Source organism: Lissotriton vulgaris, unplaced genomic scaffold (assembly GCF_964263255.1).
Source record: "Lissotriton vulgaris unplaced genomic scaffold, aLisVul1.2 SCAFFOLD_2793, whole genome shotgun sequence".
NCBI lineage: Eukaryota > Metazoa > Chordata > Amphibia > Caudata > Salamandridae > Lissotriton > Lissotriton vulgaris.
This window is the reverse complement of record NW_028248242.1, coordinates 239,031-256,819: the sequence shown is the minus strand read 5'-3', so window position 1 is coordinate 256,819 and position 17,789 is coordinate 239,031. Positions and strand designations below refer to the sequence as shown.

At 49.4% G+C, this 17,789-nt stretch overlaps 1 protein-coding gene across 1 annotated transcript in view; it reads left to right on the top strand.

The window, feature by feature from the left end:
- Window positions 1-503: 503 nt before the first annotated feature.
- Window positions 504-17,789, top strand: part of LOC147664191 (histone deacetylase complex subunit SAP130-like) — a 211,781-nt gene continuing 194,495 nt past the window's right edge. Inside the window, exon 1 of the mRNA XM_086949944.1 lies at window positions 504-609. Coding sequence (XP_086806070.1) covers window positions 532-609 — 78 coding nt within the window. The 5' untranslated portion in view covers window positions 504-531. The remainder of the gene's footprint in view (window positions 610-17,789) is intronic.

The window sequence follows — 17,789 nt, the reverse complement described above, 5'->3', positions numbered from 1 at the left end:
TACTCCCTGTACACCCTACCTCGCAAAGCGTTTTCTCTCCAGCTGGAGTGTTCTGCTTGCTGATTGCACCTTTTTACTCTTTATCTGCTTCCCTATAACTTAAGGTTACATGCAGAACACTATAAAACTAAATAAAGGCTCTGTAACCCCCTGCTGAATAGCTGAGCCCATCGTACATTACACCACGAATCTGTTGCTCATTTAGTTAATGTGAGTTATCTGTGTTGCCATTTCTTATTTCCATGCACTTAATATGGTTATCTAACTTCCAAGTGTATTAGACAGACAGTATATTTTATTCATGCTTCTCTTCTGTCACCTTAAGCGCTATTGAGAACATATCAGGCCTGTTAAAGGTGCCAACCTCAGAAATAGACACTATTTTATTTGTGATTGATCATTACTGGCAGTTTGTCTTAAGATGCATACTTCAACCAACATTGCTGGTGGGTTCTGGGTGTCAATGTTTATAGTAAAAACAATGTTTTGGCTTGTCTTTCTGCAGAAGAGAAGAAAGCAACACTGCAGGAGATGGCCAGTCAGAAGGGGATTTCTTGCCGAGCCCAGGGCTGGAAGACTCACCTGTGTGCAGCTCAATTACTGCAGCTAGTAAGTGGAGTGAGGGTCAAAAGGATTGTGCTCTTATTGATGATGCACAGCATTCAGCCTATGCATGAACTGGATTATGTAAAGTAAGCACTTTATTTTGTCCACATGTAATGCTTCCAAGGTAATGGATAGGGTAGAGTTAAAAATTATTCCGCTAAACGTAGAGCCTCTACCCTGCTCCTTCTTTTAGAAAACACCCGTGGGGGCCTCTGCACCATTAGATACAGTATCAGAAAGAGCATTCTATTTTTACTCTGTTTTCCTTTAACATGGTCATCTGTTGTTTTTTGAGCTGTCCCCAGCCATTATGCACTTTAGGGCAGTCGTTCACCACAAAGAAGCTACAGTCTTTCCTCACATGCTGTGAGAACACTCCCAAGTTATTGAGTACATTTGTTTTTCATTTTCCTGCATAATGCTGACCACTCTGTAACTTTCTTTACCAATGCCACTGAGGCTAAGGAGGTAGTAACCACTTTGGTGAAAATTCTCTGACCTGAAGAGAAGCACAAGCTATTTGAAGAAAGCAGCCTTGTTCAGTGTTCCATCCACCCAATCCATATGGATTCTTCCTGACATGCATGAATTGCCCCCTTTAAGTCTCCTTTGGTGTCCCATAGCCACTGGTTTTCTTTACTAACTAAATGGCAGGTAGTGGAAGGTTATCAAGCCTTATCGCAGCAGGAGCGTTGTTAGCTTACACTGGTGTGCTCAGTACGCGGAGCCTTTTGTTTCTTTATTCTCCTTTCTTCCTCACTTTTCCTTGGTGGAGTCTGCCTGAGCTCCTGACTGCTAGATCCTGCCTAGGGTATCAAGATAAGATTTTTTAAGACCATTGTAGTGTAGTTCCTACAAATCTATATAGGATCTGCGCGTTTAGACAACATCAACTAAGGGATTAGTGTCCAGACTGATTCCAGTCACCCCCAATTGACGTGATTGCCTGTAGACCAGCTAGCTCGCAGTGCCACTATTAGCCTTCCAACCTTACCAAGGAGTGAATAGTATCAGACAACTATTGAACATGTCAACCCTGAACCCTCTGGGATCGTGGAAACAGTACAGTACTTTTCGCGGAGTCACTTGTGCTCCCTTTGTCTCAGAGAGATACACAGAATAAACTGGGGGGATGTTTTCGATAAGCATTTATTGAACAAGCGTCATTGTAGTAAAAAAATATGTGTGCTACAACAATCATTAGACAGAAACAGATATATGCGATTACAAGCACCAACAGAGTAAATAAAAAGTAGAATTCTACCATGGTGCTAAAACAGTTTATATATGCAGGCATATAGATACATGTCAGTAATCATGCATACTCCTAAGAAGCAAGATCCTAACTAGATGTATCTAAATGTTCCTAGCATGTATGTATGTTTATAGCCAAGAATCCCCCTAGGAAATAGCCAACCCCATTACCTGATGTGAGAGAACGAAGGACCCCGTCTTGGTCGCGAGTTGGACACCCCCGCAAGGGATGTCAGACCACTGCGTGCTTCAGTGTCTGCGTTAAGGGACTTCAGCGTCTCGTGTCAGCGTGGAAGCTATGTGTCCTCTGGTTTGCCCAGCAAAGATGTGGTATTTATATACTCAAAAGGTACCCTCAGGCATTCTACCTTGATGTGTCATGGTACTGTGAGCATGTCGGCCAAGGATGACGATAGTGGTGACACTTGTACAGAGTTATTATGCAAAAGATGTTAATCCTGCTGTGATACTAAGAATCCTCATGCATAATAAATTAGGCTAGTTTTTGAAGAAAACTGCTGGACATTTATTTGGCACCTAGCTAGGTAAAAGGTCGGTACCAGAACCGTTATGTAGAGCAAGGTAGGACAAATGTAGGTAAAAGGTTATGCAACTACCTAGGCCTATATTGGGGTACATTGTAGTTCATAACGCCGCTCTTACCGTATAACATTTGTTGCAACTCATAACTGCAGCAGTACTAAGTGCTACTGTGAACCATCAAGAACAGACCATCACGAAAGCTTGGGACCCCCATTTTTCACACTAAGCCCCATAAAATGTTTGGCTAGCCTGTCTGGGCATATTTTGTGGCCTATCAAAGTTCTGCTGTAAGAGGTGGATAGGGCAGGCCCTGGAGTCTGTGCATTTTTCAAGAGGGCCTCTCCTACACAAGATAATCCTGTGTAGTGCTTGATTTGCTAATGTAAAATCTTTCTGGAAGGAAGCTTTCAATTGCCCAAACTGCCAATATAGGAAAGGGTTAGTGTGTTGATTGTCTTCTTCTGGTAACTTTATTTCGGTCACCACAGACCATAAAAGTGCAGATAAAATACATACATACAATGCACAAGAAATGAATAAAACAATAAATAACATATCCAGTAAAATTCAAACATTTAAAATTGAATTAAACAATAATGGTTATCCAGATATACAGTAAATACAAAGTTATAATTACACTTGATCTTTACAACACTTTTCTTCGTCTGTGCCACATACCAATTAGGAACCGTGAGACAGCAAAGACAATAGGGGGATGGGTGTTGTATTTTAAAACCCTACAAGTTTGGGCGCATTGGCTGAAGCCTAGGTTTCTACAAAGTGGAATCAACCAGCATTTCCTTAAAACCTGATCAGCAGGGCAAAAAACAGGACATGAAATACATCCTCTCGCTTATATTTGCATGCCGGGCACACAGTGTTCTCTGTATTTGCCCATTTGCTAGTAAATACCCTGAGTGGGAGACTACCAATCCTAAACTGCATATAAAGTTTCCTCACAAGTGGGGGATAAATTACATCCAAAAAAAACTCAATTTTAGATACTTGGAGGAACTCTGCTGTTAGTCTTCCCACTGTAGTGGATCTATGAAGAGATAATAAGTTATGGTGCCTAAAGTAGTGGACCAATAGAATCTTAGATATCCCTGGACAGGTTTCTTCAGGATTGTCCCACAGCTGAGCTAAGCCAATCCTGTTACTAAGTGCCTTAATATCCAAGAGCCCCGGAATGTTCTTAGTTCTTAAGGTAGCCCACACCTCTAGGAATTCTTTTTTATAAGAGGCTAGTTCAGGCACTGACCATATTCTCTTCCAGTACATCAAGGGCCGTAATACTACTGCCTCCTCTATGGGATCTAGCCCCAAGTCCATGCGTACGGGAACAAGTGGTGTGCTGGCAGGTAAGCCCAGAAGATTCCTCATGAAGGTGTGTTCTACCTTCGTGAGGCTGGTTGTTCTTTGGTATCCCCATAGCTACGCCCCGTACATAGAAGCCGTTCTGGCCTGGAGTTTATACATTTCTATGACCGGGGCCGCTGGCTTAAATTCAGAAATTCTGTGCACTTTTCCAATTCCACCCGCCACTTGAGATAACCTAAGGGCAGCCTTTGCTGACTGGAAACCCCAGTCAAGATGTTCCGTCAGAGTAATGCCCAGGTACTCAAAGGTCTTGACTCTTTCCAAGGGAGTTCCATTCAAGAGTGGATTTGGGCTGGTCTGCCTTGGAGGGTTGAAAATCATAAACTTAGTCTTATCTAAGTTTATTTCTAGACCACGCAGTGCACAGAATGCAGCAAAACCATCCAGGGTACGTTGGATACCCGTTGATGTTTTGGACAACAACAAAGTATCGTCCACAAACATCAATGCGGACACCCAACCGGAAGCTAGCCTAGGGGCGTCATTATCCTTTACTTCAAGCAGATGGTCTACTAACCCATTTATATAAAGACAGAATAAGGTTGGGGCCAGGACGCACCCCTGGCGCACCCCCTTCTTCACAGGAAAGCAATCAGACATTTGTCCGTACCTCCCACACCTGACTTGAGCATAATTGTCCGTGTGGAGTCTAATTAGCACATTCAATAAGTAGATGGGTAAGCCCATATCAAGTAATACTCACCACAGCTTTTCCCTCGGCACTAGATCGAATGCAGCCCGCAGGTCGACAAAGATGAGGTAGATGCTGCCATCCTCCACTCTCACCGTCTTCCAAAACAATACCTGAAGTCTAAATATTTTATCTTGGGTTGAAATACCCAGCCTAAACCCAGCCTGCAGAGTACTCAGAATCTCATTTTCCTCTATCCACCCCTGAACTCTGTCTAAAATAATCCTTCCCGTCAGTTTTTGTGTGGTGTCTATCAAACTGATAGGCCTGTAATTAGACTGAGTTAGGGGACCTCCTTTGTTATGGACAGGGACTATCTCTGCTCCACGCCAGGTATCAGGCGTGTCCATACCCTTTAGTATTGCATTAAATAGAACACCCAAGTATGGTGCCCAAATTCTCGGTTGAGACCGAAATAGATCCCCTGGCAGCTTATCTAGGCCGGGCGCCTTGTTAGGTAGGAGTTTGGCTATTGCAGTTTCAACCTCACTTAATGAAATATCCAAAGACCCCTCCAGTTGATACTCATGGAGGGGTCCTGGGGTAAGGAGCAGGGGAGCCTCTTCACCAGAGTACGCATAGAGAGCTCCAAAGTGGGGTTCCCAGACCGCAACTGCTATATTGGGTATGGGAGCTGAGCCACCCTCACACACCCCAGAGCTGACAATAGCCCAGAATTATTTAGAGTCCCTACGTGAGAGTGCTGATCTTAAATCTTGCCATCTATTTGCCTCCCAATCTTTCTTTTCCCTATTAATAACCTGGTTATGGTTAAACCGGCATTGCTTAATGCTTGATTTGTCCTTTGCTTTAATTGCGGTTAGCAAATCTTTTTTTGCTTTCCGACAAGTGGCATTGTACCAGGGATGGCTTACAACTGGGCATGCCTTCTTACTTCCTTTGGGGTAGAACACATCAGACAATTTGAGAACCAACTGTTTATGGATTTCCAAAGGCCTGATCTGAGAATCTTGCTGGGTGTCCTTATCCCCCATCTCTCCCATTTCAATCAGCTGTGGTAGGACCTGCTGATATATACCTGCAAGTTTAGTTGGAGAGCCCTGCAAGTAAGATCATTTGACTCTCCGCCTATTATTAGTTAGGAGGAGGGGCAATTGAGCAGCATTGGGCGCAGGTACAGGGTTAGACAACCCAAAACTCCTGTGTTTCAACGTCAAGACCAGGGCATTGTGGTCACTGTCTTTCCTCGGATGTACCCTGAAGTCCAGGACCTTATCCCAATGTCTAAGTTCAACCATTATGTAATCGATGAGGGAGTTTTACCTTTCCCTATTGAAGGTTGATACTCCCGGCCTATCTGATTCTGTCCTTCCATTGCACGCCCTCAACGACATTGAAAGGGAAAGAGTATTGATTTGGAGAACTAACGGCATCCATGCTCTAACAGGTGGTATATGTGGGTTTGGGATGCGCCAAAACTGATCCTCATCAGCTAATCCTTCTAGATCTATGCTGGTAAGAGGCTCAAATTGGCAATTAAAGTCCCCGCCTACTATTAGGACAACTGTTGGTTCAAGGGTCAAGATGATCTGCCTTGTGTCAATGGTTCCAGATTCTTGCCCACTCTGCATAGGCCTTGAGTAAATATTGAGTAGGGCAATCTGTGTGGAATCTAGGAGTGTTAAAAGGACACATTGCACATCGGGTGAGTTAGTTGATATGTGGGCTGCTTTGGCACCCAGGTGCATACCCACTCAGGTGGTAAAGCCGCCCGAGGGTCTGCCCCTACCCCGTGTTGTGGCTAATATATTGAAAGTAGCAAAAACAGTTATCACGGTCTCTTCCAGCGCCCATGTCTCCTGCATTAGGCAGATGTCATGCTTTTCTATAAACAATCCCCACTCGGGCGCAGTTAGTGTACTTTTAATCGCTGCCAAATTCCAGGACAGAATTTTAATGTTACCACCCGTTGCCCTATCCCCAGTTGCGCCTAGTACTCTCATTGAACTGGTTTCTCCAGCATGTGGTACTTCACCAGGTGTTTCCCCTCTAGTGCACATTGGCCGCTTATTCACTTTAGTTCTTTTCTTGGGCCCACCCTTTAACAACTCGTCTATAGCACCACCTACTTCCTCCTGTGTCACAGGGAGTAGGGCTCCAAGATGTGCGACCGCATGGTCCCTCCCCTTGATCTGCCCCGCGTTAATCCTGGGTACCACCCTGCCGCCTACACCCTCTTGCTGGATAGTTACTGGGGTATGGGGAATAATAACATCAATATTAACACCCTCTCTCGCTACTTGTGAGCCCTGAGCATTGATCGTTGGAAATGCGGTCAGTTGACTCCCTGGCCGTCAATCCATTTGGTCTACGGTACTGAACCTATTGCTTTGAGGAAACAGGGGAAGTAAAGGGATAGATGTATATGCACCCTTCCAATGTGTTGTCCCCACTTGGTCTTTGTGGTGAACCATGTTCTGCTCCCCCCAGAAATGCCCACCTCTGTTTCAGCTGGGATCCGGCTGAGGAGCAGGATAAAAGTAAGATAGGTGTAGGGATTGGATTTGCGTTTCAGGCCGAGCTGGAGCCCCATTACAAATATATTCCACCACACAACTATTCCTGAAGTTAATTATCGCACAAACTCCCAAAATGTTTTTTTGCCTAGGCCCCACCCAATCTACTCGTCTTGCAAACCATATTTCGCCAGAAACCTGTAAGGGAAGTGGCCTATTAAAGTTGAGCCACTCCATACATTTATTTTTGAGCTCATTATAATCCTCTTTTTTCCCCTGGCTTAGGACTGGGACCCCTGCAAGCGCCACCACATATGGTAATGATTCTGGGGGAAGATCAATGCGAGGTAAGGCTTTCACTAGCCTTCCTGAGGTATGTTACTGCTTGCTCGAGGTAGTTGATTCACAGGCGCAGTCACCCCCGCAAGCACCACCTTCTAATCAAATCATTGCTACTGTTTATAATGCTATCACTTAGTCAGGGTGGAGGGGTTACCACCAAAGGAGGTGGAACAAGTACATTATTGCTAGTAGGCAGGATGTTTAGGTTGCCGTCTCCATTATATTGTCCCCCATCAAAGTTACCATCCACCCCTGTAGCCTGTATACCTGCCCGTGCCTGGGCAGATTCATGCAGTGATTCAAGATGCAAGAGTCTATTTTCTATCAACGCGAATCTGTCACAGATGGGGAGACAGGTCTTAGTAAAAATAAGTTCCAATTTGGCCCAAAAGGCAGGTCCCAGGTCGCTGGGGCCCACATCACTGAAGCTCGTTGTAGTAGTAGCCACTTGAGTAGTATGCGGACTTGTGACTGGGGTGTTTAAAGTTCTTGTACTTTGACCTTCACCCTCATTGTTCCGTTTTTAGATCTTCACTTTTCTATTCTTCAAAGGGGCACCCCGCATTTCCTTTTAGCAACCTGGTCTACTGCAGACTTTGTAGCCTCCGGTTTGGAACTCTGTTTAGATCTTGTTTTTGGCCTTGAAATCGGCGAACCTGGGTCCTCGTAGTTGTGATCTGGTATGCTTGAGTTGCCAGGGGCAGCATCCCTAATATCTGATGATATGTGCTGATTTACACTAGCTTGTAATAGATTGTGCCCCTCGCCATTAGCTCTTATCAAACCAGTATCAGTCCCAGCTTCATGAATAGGCGACAATGCGTGTACCAACACACCCAGGGATGACCGTTTGTCAAAAACGGGGTCCAATGACGGCCTTTTTTCAGTTAATTCTATTTTGCGGGCCAGCACAGATGATGCCCTCGTAATAAATTGATCCAGGGTGCCCATTAGTGAGCCACCAGTGGTAGACTTCCTCCCCTTCGCTTCCTTAGTAGTAGTCATGACGGCGTTAGGAAGGAAAGCAACTTCTTAGGTGCCTACTAGTAAGATTTCAGATGTACAAGTTAACACACAGTCAAGCTGCTAAGTGAGGTATGAATACACTAACCTTGGCTCGCAGATGAAAGAGGATGGGCCTCTAACGGGCTCAAACGGGTCTGCCGTTGGCCCGGGCTTTGCCCGGGGCGCGCAGGCGTACCGCGGAGCGGATGTGAGGATCAGATTTAAACAAGCTGGGGGAGTGGCCAAAAACGCCTCAGGTGTCCCAGGCGCAGGGCTGCTGGGACACGTAGTCCTCGCGGTGTTCCGGCATGGGGCAAGAATGAAACAGTCTCTCTCAATTCGCCCAGTATTCGATCCTCGTTGTACTCATGGAAAGCAGGGCTTGGGTGTAAAAATGCGCAGCATCAACCCACGGTGATCTCCTCTCAGCGAAGCGGCACCTTAAATCCACTTAGCTCCACTTACCTGTTTAGCTACTCCAATTTGCAAAGACTCGCTAGCAGACCTTCACGAGGCACAAAGATATGGAGCCGGGCACCTCCAGCGTTTTGAAGCCTCTTACCGGTCGAGGTTGTTAACTGCTGGTTTGCTCCTCAGTCCTCAGCCTTCCCCTTTTAGCCTTTGCCTAAATTTCCTCCTCCACAGCGTCTCACCGCCTTTCGCCACAGCCTTACGCCTCCATTAAGGAGCTGTGTTCGTCTGCCAAATCAGCCCCCTTGGGGTGTCAGTAAGTGCTCATTATCAGCTCCTCTTTTGGGCTCATTAACTTTACGGCGCTTCAAAGAAGTTTTCAGATCGGCGTTCCGCATTCTGCCGCGGTCGCCATTCCACTCTCCACTGCGTGTTGATTGTATCTTTGGCTGTTCTCCAGGTATTGCTTCTTGACTGGTTTATATTGCTACCTTAAACATTAAGTCTGTTTTAAAGGGTTCAAATTCTTCATTTAATAAGGTCTTGATTCTGAAACAGGTACAGCATGCAAAGAACTTTTTTGGCAGCAGCCTACTGGTTGAATGATTTAGAAGTGTAGGTGTACTGACTTGGGAGAAGCTTTGTGTGGGTGTTGTCAACCATCTACAAACCTATCAGAGCACTATAGACATCCTCTTATCTAGCTATGGATTTTCCATGGATTCACACGCTTGAATCATTCCCTGGCATTGAGGTGGGAGTCTCCGGTCATATGCAACAGCAGTACAAAACATCAATTGACCATAAAAAAATTAGCAGTCCTGTGTTAAGTAGACCATCCACCTTAATGAAAGTGTATGAAAATTCAACCAAGAAGGTGGAAGTGCCCTAAACTATATTTCCTTTAAGGCAATCATACCTCAAATTTCTAACACACTTCTTCTGTGTAGGTACTCTCAACTGAGCTATTCTCACTTCTTTGTTTTGAGACCGCAAACTTACATTTTTTATGAGAATTAACAAGAAAGGGGCTATCTCCTTCACTCTTGACCTTCGGAGCATCCTAAATACTGCAAAACATCTCACTCGAGGTCTGAAGAAATGTGATATCACCCATCCTGAAGGTGATCCGGTACGAGAGAGGAAATTCTGCATCCCAAAACATGAGAAGAGTTTGCTGCCCAAGCAATCTTTCTCCCACTCCAATTGCAGGGCCATTCACGATCGCATTCAAAGAGTTGGTCATGCGCAAATTCCCTTTTCCATTCGAAGTCTCCCGGTAAGTCAAAGACCGGTCATTAGCACAAGAAAGACTATGCAGGACTCTATCCAATATTGCCAGTCAAAAGAAGGCGATATTGCACAATGCTATCAAAACAAAAGATTGTAATCCACAACGACTTCTGTAGGAAACTGGGCTTGAGTTGCAGTACCACCACTTTTTGCCCCCTTTAGCTGCTAGGTGCTGGTTTTAGACTCTGACAGTGTACTGAGATCTGCTAACCAGACCTCCTTCCCAGTGCTCTTTCTTTGGAAAAAAAAAAAGTGATGTCTGAATGTTTTACAATTGCCAAGGACTTGAGCACCCCTGTAAGTCCCTAGTAAATGGTAACCTGGTATCTAGGGCCAGGGTACTAAAGACTGCAGCATATCTTTTATCACCCTAAGGGACCCACACCCAAATTGCACTCAGACTGCCCTTGCAGGCTGCGTGACATGGTGCACACCATGGGGGAAACATGACATGGCACACTCCTGTGTGCCCTGCCAAAGTCACTGCATTTAATATATGTAAGTCACCCCTACAGCAGACCTTTGAGCCCTAAAGCAGAGTGCATTATATCCTATGTGAGAACATATCTGCACGAGCAGATATGCCCCTGTGATGTCTAGTTATGTTACTAGATATTGCGAGTGAACAGGGATCCCATCTCAAGGTATGTAGTAGGCGGCGTGGCCAAGCACCATGGCCAACAGGACGTGAGCTCCGCCAGCTCCCATCCATCGGACCCAGAAATCCTTCGAAGCCATCCTGTTCAGGCTCCTGGGGGGCTGAGGTGTGGGTCGCGAGATCCCCTCTTGCTGCGGGCTCCCCTGGCAGGACGAAACTCTTCAGCGCCAGCGGACACGTCCTTGTACAAAGCCCTGACGGAATCACCCCAGCCCTCCGCAAGACTGGGGCTGGAGGCCTGGCCGCGGTCTGGAGCGGACCTCCGTGCTGCGGACCTGCCGGCGGCCCGCGGGGGTCCCGACATTGAAGACGCCACCCTGGTACCCGGCTGATCGGCGGTGAGCGGGTGACGGTGGGGGGCCTACGGGGGCCGGCGGCGGCCGTTCCTGCGGCTGCTGGGGCGCCTGAGGCGGCCGGTCCCTTCCTCCTGGGCCTCCCCCAGTGCTAACGAGGATTGACCCTGACATCGCTGCCCAGCGGAGGTCCCACTGCGAGAGTCCGAAGACTTAGAGCAACCCCCGGACAGGGAAACCGGCAGAGGCTTCCAGCTGCGCAAAGGTCCCGGATCGCGGCCTACGCCTGCCGGGAGCAGACTTTGAAGAGAGCGGCCCGAGCCTGGAACGGGGTGTCGGAGGCCCAGTGGAGGTCCGTGGCCCCCAGAGCCACCACCTGAGGCCTGGACTCGCCCCTGCGGCCCCCCCCACCGGCTGGGTGGGGCCCTGAGAATCGCCTGCGACGACTGGCACCTGCGGATGGCGGCGGCCTGGCCCCGATTTGCCGCGGCTGGGCCTTGAGTTGTGCGGATTCTGTGGTGCCCTAGATACTGGATGGCCTTGGAGCTGGCGGCTTAGGCGCACCTTCCACGAGGTGGGGCCCGGTGCTGGACAAGGGGGAGCCTGGACCCTGAGGATGCTGTAATGCCCCTCTCGGCACGCTGAAGGGGAGGAGTGCCGCGGGGTGCCTCTGGTGGTGCCACTTCAGGAACATAGAACGGGACGTTACTGAGGAGCCTCGTAGAATCACAGTGGGAGAAGATGGGGCTCTGCTTCTGGCGCCATCGATTGCAGAGGATGGCTCGGGGGCTCCGAAACCACATGGTCCTGAAGATATCCTGGTCCCGGACACATTGCAGGCTACAGTGCAGGACATGGTTCTCACAGCTCCAGTGATCCCGGAGACCGGGGGAGCTGAGCCACCGGAAGAGGCGGTACCACCCTGAGGTGTTATGTGGACTGAATGTATAGTGTGTCAGGTTTGTGGGGCCCTTGGGCCGACCTTAGTTCCACACTAGTGGGCAGTGACTATGGGACATGCTCTTTTCGGCGGGTGGGGCGGTGTGACCTCATTTAAGTTGATAGCGCGTGTATGGAGGGGGGCGGGTGTGTGTGATTAGGGACTTGCCTGTGCTGGGGCTAGCCCGCCTAGTTGAGCCTGGTGTTTTTCGCATGGACATTGGGTCGCGCAGGGAGTTGGGAGGGGGGTTTCTTGCTCTGTTTATTGAGAGTGATTGTTGTGTGGGGTGAATGGGGTGGCTGTGTACGTCCTGACACCAGCAGGGGGAGGGCAGGGTAGCGTGTTTTGTTGTTGCTGTCATCTTGCTCGCGGGTGGGGGTGGGGAGGTCTGTTCTGGGGTGTTTGTGGCAATGGGGAGATCGGGGTGGTGGGGGCACTGTAGGGGGGAATTGTTGCAGGCATCAGGTGTATCACAGTTCGGGCTCAGGGATGGCAGACTACAAGAAACAGAGCTGAAGGCCCGGATGGGCACTGTCAATGGCCATGGGATATAAGTTCTTAAGCTGGAATGTGCGGGGCTAGGCACATGTATCAAGAGGCATAGGGTTCTATCCTTCCTCCGAAGACACGGAGTCTCCATTGCGTGCCTGCAGGAGACCCATCTGGATGATGAGGGTGCCCAAAAGTTTGGTAAAAAGTGGAGGGGTCAAGTGTTTCACTCCTCCTTTTCTACGTATGCGAGGGGGGTCCTGATTTGGGTGGCCCCTGGTGTCCCGTTTGCCATCCAATATGTGGAGGCGGATATCAATGGCAGGTACCTGCTCCTGCGGGTGAAGTTGGATGGGAGGGATCTCTCACTACTGAATTCATACGCACCGAATGTAGACTACCCTGACTTCTTTTCCCACCTACAGGAAGTCCTTATTCCGGACCTGGAGGTCCCTCTTCTTTGGTTTGGGGACTTTATTTGTGTATTGGACCCAGTTTTGGATAGATCCCCGCCCCGTACGGGCACAAAACCATGCATGACAGCGCGACTCCGGGCGGTGATTCAAAACTTTGGGGTCAGTGACATGTGGCGTCTGGGTAACCAGACACAGAAACTGTATACATGTTATTCCCCCACTCATAACACGCATAGCCGACTGGGCAGGGTTCTAGCTGCTAATGTCGACGCGCCTATTTCCCTAACGGTTACACATCAGGCCCGCTTCTTGTCCGACCACTCTCCAGTGACATGCGGTGTACAATGGGAAAACCAGCCCTCCCGCCCTCGAACATGGATGATGCCGGTGGACCTCTTGCAGGACCAAGTGGGGAGGGATCATGTGGAGACCGCCCTCGCTAACTACTTAGATTTGAACTGGGAGGGGGGAGACATCGCCTACTCTACTAAATGAGACGCCCTGAAAGCGGTAATACGCGGCGAATGTATGGATCTCCCTTATGGTGTCCGGAAGCAACTGCTTAGTGAGTTACGTGAGGCAGAGGATGATCTTCTGCGCCGACAGACGTTGTCGGATCCTGATAACATGAATCTGGAGGCAGAGCAGACAGCCCGATCGTGTGTGCATGATATACTGAATCTTCTAGACAAATACACTCTCGACCAATATCGGCAGCGTCTCCATCACGAAGGAGACAAGTCGGGCCGGCTATTGGCCTGGATTCTCAGACGTGAGTTTACCCCGGAGAGGATAGTGGCCCTGAGGGGGCCTACGGGAGGCATGGTACACTCGGAAGCGGGCATTCTCCGAGTCCTCCAGTCCCACCTGCAGATGGTATACGCTGATCCTTCGGTCACTGAGGCCTCCTACCTACCTTATCTCCAGGGGCTGACTCTCCAAACCCTTCTGAGGGAGGCCGCAGAGGAATGGAAGAGGTCCTGGCGCTTCGTGAGGTGAAGACGGCGATGGCCAGCCTGCCGAGGGCTAAATCCCCGTGGAGCGACGGCTTCCCCCGGAATTCTATCAGACATTCGGGGATACTCTTGCCCCCCCTCCTCTTACAGGTGTACCTTGAGGCGTTTGAATGTGACACCCTTCCGCCTACTATGAACCAGGGCGAAATCTGTGAGATCCTAAAGCCGGGTGTGGACGGTTGCAATCCCACGGCATTCCGGCCCATAACTATGATAAACACGGAGGTAAACATTTTGACCAAGCTATTAGCTACCCGACTGGCGGCGCCACACATGGCCCACCTGGTGCACCCGGACCAATGTGGATTTATCCCGGTCCGAAATACCGCCATGAACCGACGGCAATTAAACCATATTGTCCATGAGGTGCACGACAGGGAGGACTAGCTGGTCCTGGTATCGATTGACCTCGCTAAGGCGTTCGACACCGTCGACTGGGGGTACCTGTTGGAGGTCCTCCGGGTAGTGGGGTTGGGCCTTGACTTCTGTCGCTGGGTCCGGATACCATACAAGGCCACTCGGGCCAGAGTTAGGCTTGGTTCAGCATGATCGGAGGAATGGTCTTTGGGTAGAGGCACGCGGCAGGGTTGTCCCCTCTCGTCGCTCCTTTTTGTCCTGGCGATTGAGCCCCTGGCGGTCCTCGTCCGAACGGAAATGACACAGTGGGGAATCACAGTGGGCGACACGAGTAACGTGGTCTCCTTGTATGCAGACAACGCCCTCTTTTACTTGATGGCCCGAGGGAATAGTTGCCCATCTTGCTCCGGCTATTGGACCGCTTTGGTGCGGCTTCGGGTCTGAAAATTAACTGCGGGAAGTCCCTTATCTTCCCCCTGGCGGGTTACGGTACGGGCCCGCAGATGGACCTGCCGAACCTAGGGCTGCGCTGGGAGCAGGGGGCTTTCCGGTATCTGGGGATCCAGGTGGCTCCATCCGATGCGCAGTTATTGGCCCGTAATATCAACCGGGTTCTGCAATCCCTGCAACAGTCTGTGTCCTTCTGGAACTCCCTGCCACTCTCCCTATTGGGGCGGCTAGCTGTCGCAAAGATTGTGATGCTCCCTAGGACGTTATACGTCCTTCAAAATTCTTTGTGCCCGCTCCCCCCGCGAGTATTTCGCACGCCTAACACGTTGCTTACTTCTTTACTCTGGGCGGGCCGGCGTAGCCGGGTTGTCCTCCATACCATTGTCCGGAGCTGGGAGGAAGGGGGCCTGGAGGGGCCGAGGTTTGACTTGTACTACTATGCGGCACAGCTATTGCCAGCTTCACGGTGGTTCGTGGACACTGATAATTGTGAGATGAGACTTCTCGCCGGCAGAGCGGATGAGCGGGCATTGCAGGTGGCCTTGATGCGAGGACGGGGGGCGGACGGGGCCCTACCGTATGTGGTACGCCACACTGCAGAGGTCTGGCAGCGGTTCGTGGAGAGAATTTTGCGACAAGCCCCCTTTCATAGGGAGTTGCGGGGTGGATTTTGGCCCCTATAGTTGCCATGGAAGAACACATGTCCTTTCGGGATTGGCGGGCGGGAGGCTGTGAGACTTTAGCCGACCTTTATCCCGATGAATCCTTCGTGTCTATTGAACAGGCCACGGAGGCCTTCTGGCTGGGAGGGGGGGGGGGCAATACTTGTACTACAGGGGCCTCCAGGAGGTGGCAAGAGCGGCTTGGCCCCAGTTCCCCGAGGCGCCCCCGCTGTCCCATACCCTGAACATCCTTCTTTCTTGTGGTAGAGGGCGAAGATTGATATCTTTGCTGTATTCAGCCATGCGACGGGACTCCACCCCGCCGGTTCCAACCTCATGGGAGGGTTGGGAGACGGACCTTGGGGCCGCCCTGGACCCAGGGCAGCGCAAGCGTATAGGAAACCTCACACGTAAGGTGTCAAGCAATGCGCAATTTAAACTGATACATTTTAATTTCATGCATCGTACTTATTTGACCCTGATTTCCTTGCGGCGTATTTCGGAAGACCGGGGGGACAACTGCTCCAAATGCGGGGTGGAAAGAGCGGGGTTCCTGCACCTAGCCTGGGACTGCCCCTTGGTCGGGAGCTTCTGGAGGGCAGTAGTGGATCATGTGCGTGCCTTAACTGGCCTCCGGATCGACCTGACCCAGCTTCACTGCTTATTAGCCTTGGTCCCTAAGCCTAAGAAGAGAAACCTTTCCTGTAAACTAATGCTGGTGTTGGCGAGGCGTAGGGTAGCGATCACCTGGATGGGGCAGGGGGGCTCCTGAGCTGTCGACCTGGCTTCGAGATGTCCGAGAGTGGTCTTTGGCAGAGGAGACACATATGCACCGCACGCGCAGGGACCAGAAACTGCAGGAAGATTTGCTTGCATGGCGAGTCATGTGCACTACGGGGTTGTCTCACAGCGATTCGTATGGCACGAGTGCTGAACTGTTTTCCTCGGGGGGTCGGGGTCTGATGGAGAGGGAGGAGGGAGCGGGGAGGTTGGGTCCGTTCTGGTATAATGCTCTTTTTGTTCCGCACGTATAGTTCCTGTTGTTAATGTGATTTGCTTCACTCCACATGGACGCAGCCCAAACTGTGATGTCTGCACCCAAGTGTGCCATAATGAGGTTATAGAGCTGCCTACAAGTCTTGTAATATTGATGCCAATTGCAGGGGGGATTGTTTTCCTGTTGAAGCAAAAAACTAAAATAAAGTTTAAAAAAAAAAAGGTATGTACTAGGCATTAGTCAAAATGAGTTATCCAGCTACTTAATGGCTTCACTGAAACCTATGATGGTTGGTATCAAACACCTCATATTAATAAACCCACACTAATTCTAGTGATGGATGTATTAATACCTGCACTTAGAGGTACCCCCTGAACCCTACTAGCCCTCTAGTGTGCTAGCTAGCTGACTGCTCTGGTTCAGACTGCCTCCACAGACTAGTTTCTGAACCTCTAGGAGGTGAGTGGCCCTCTCTCAGAGCTCAAAAACAGTGCCTGCTCTGGTAGGATGTGTTTACAGCTCCTCCAGCAGGAATTCTAGTCAATCAACAAATCAAGGCAGAAGGCTTCAAAGACACTGTCACCTTTGATACACAAGCCTCGCTTACCTCAGACATGGGAGATGCCTCTCCCTGAGGCCAATTTGGCACCAGGATAGGCAGGAAAATTAGATAGTCAGGAGGTGTGTTGCACTGGCAGGCTGGACACACCTTTAGGGTGGGCCGCCTGAAGGGAACACGAAATAAAGAATTCCACCATCTTTTCGGTGGTGCAATTAGGAACTCTGGGACAGGGTGATACCCACTCCCCACAGGAAGTGGTCATCTGAGGTGTGTAGTGCCCCAGGGGTAAGTAGTCAGCTGACTACTACTCTGCACTCCCCTTTGCGCTCCTAAAGCTAATATTTACCCAATGCCGAAGCACCTCTGCACACGGAGACCCCATATCTAACCAAGGTGACCTGTTGATGCTGCCTTGGACCTTGCCCCATACTCACCTTGGGTCCAGAAGAACAGTCTTCTAAGTTGTTGACAAGTGACTGTATGCAGTATATGTTTCTTTCCCACAGGATAACATTAAAGTTTCCAAGATACAAATACAAGTGTATTTCTTTATACCTAAAAAGTGACAACTCGAAAAGTACTTGCCCGATTATGATGCTCTGTGTTTCTAAATTCATATAAAAATCTGTTACAAATTGTTGTCAGATTTCTTTGAGTGTGTGTCTCACTTACTGAATCTGTGTGCAAAAAGTGCATAACATTATCCTCTATTAAGTCTAAAACTGCTTGCCCACACTACTACAAAAGAGAGCATTTGAGTTTGTTGCTTGTGCCTTTGTAACCAATAAGGGTTGCCTTGACTCTCTGCACAGTGTACCTCGTTTTGGTGACCTATATGGAGATCCAGCTTCCTACAACTTCTAACTCGACCCACGGTTGGTCTCAGCATGCTCCCAATTACCCTGGTTGCTGTTGAACCTCTGCAGATTGCAGCCCTTAAGGAGGTA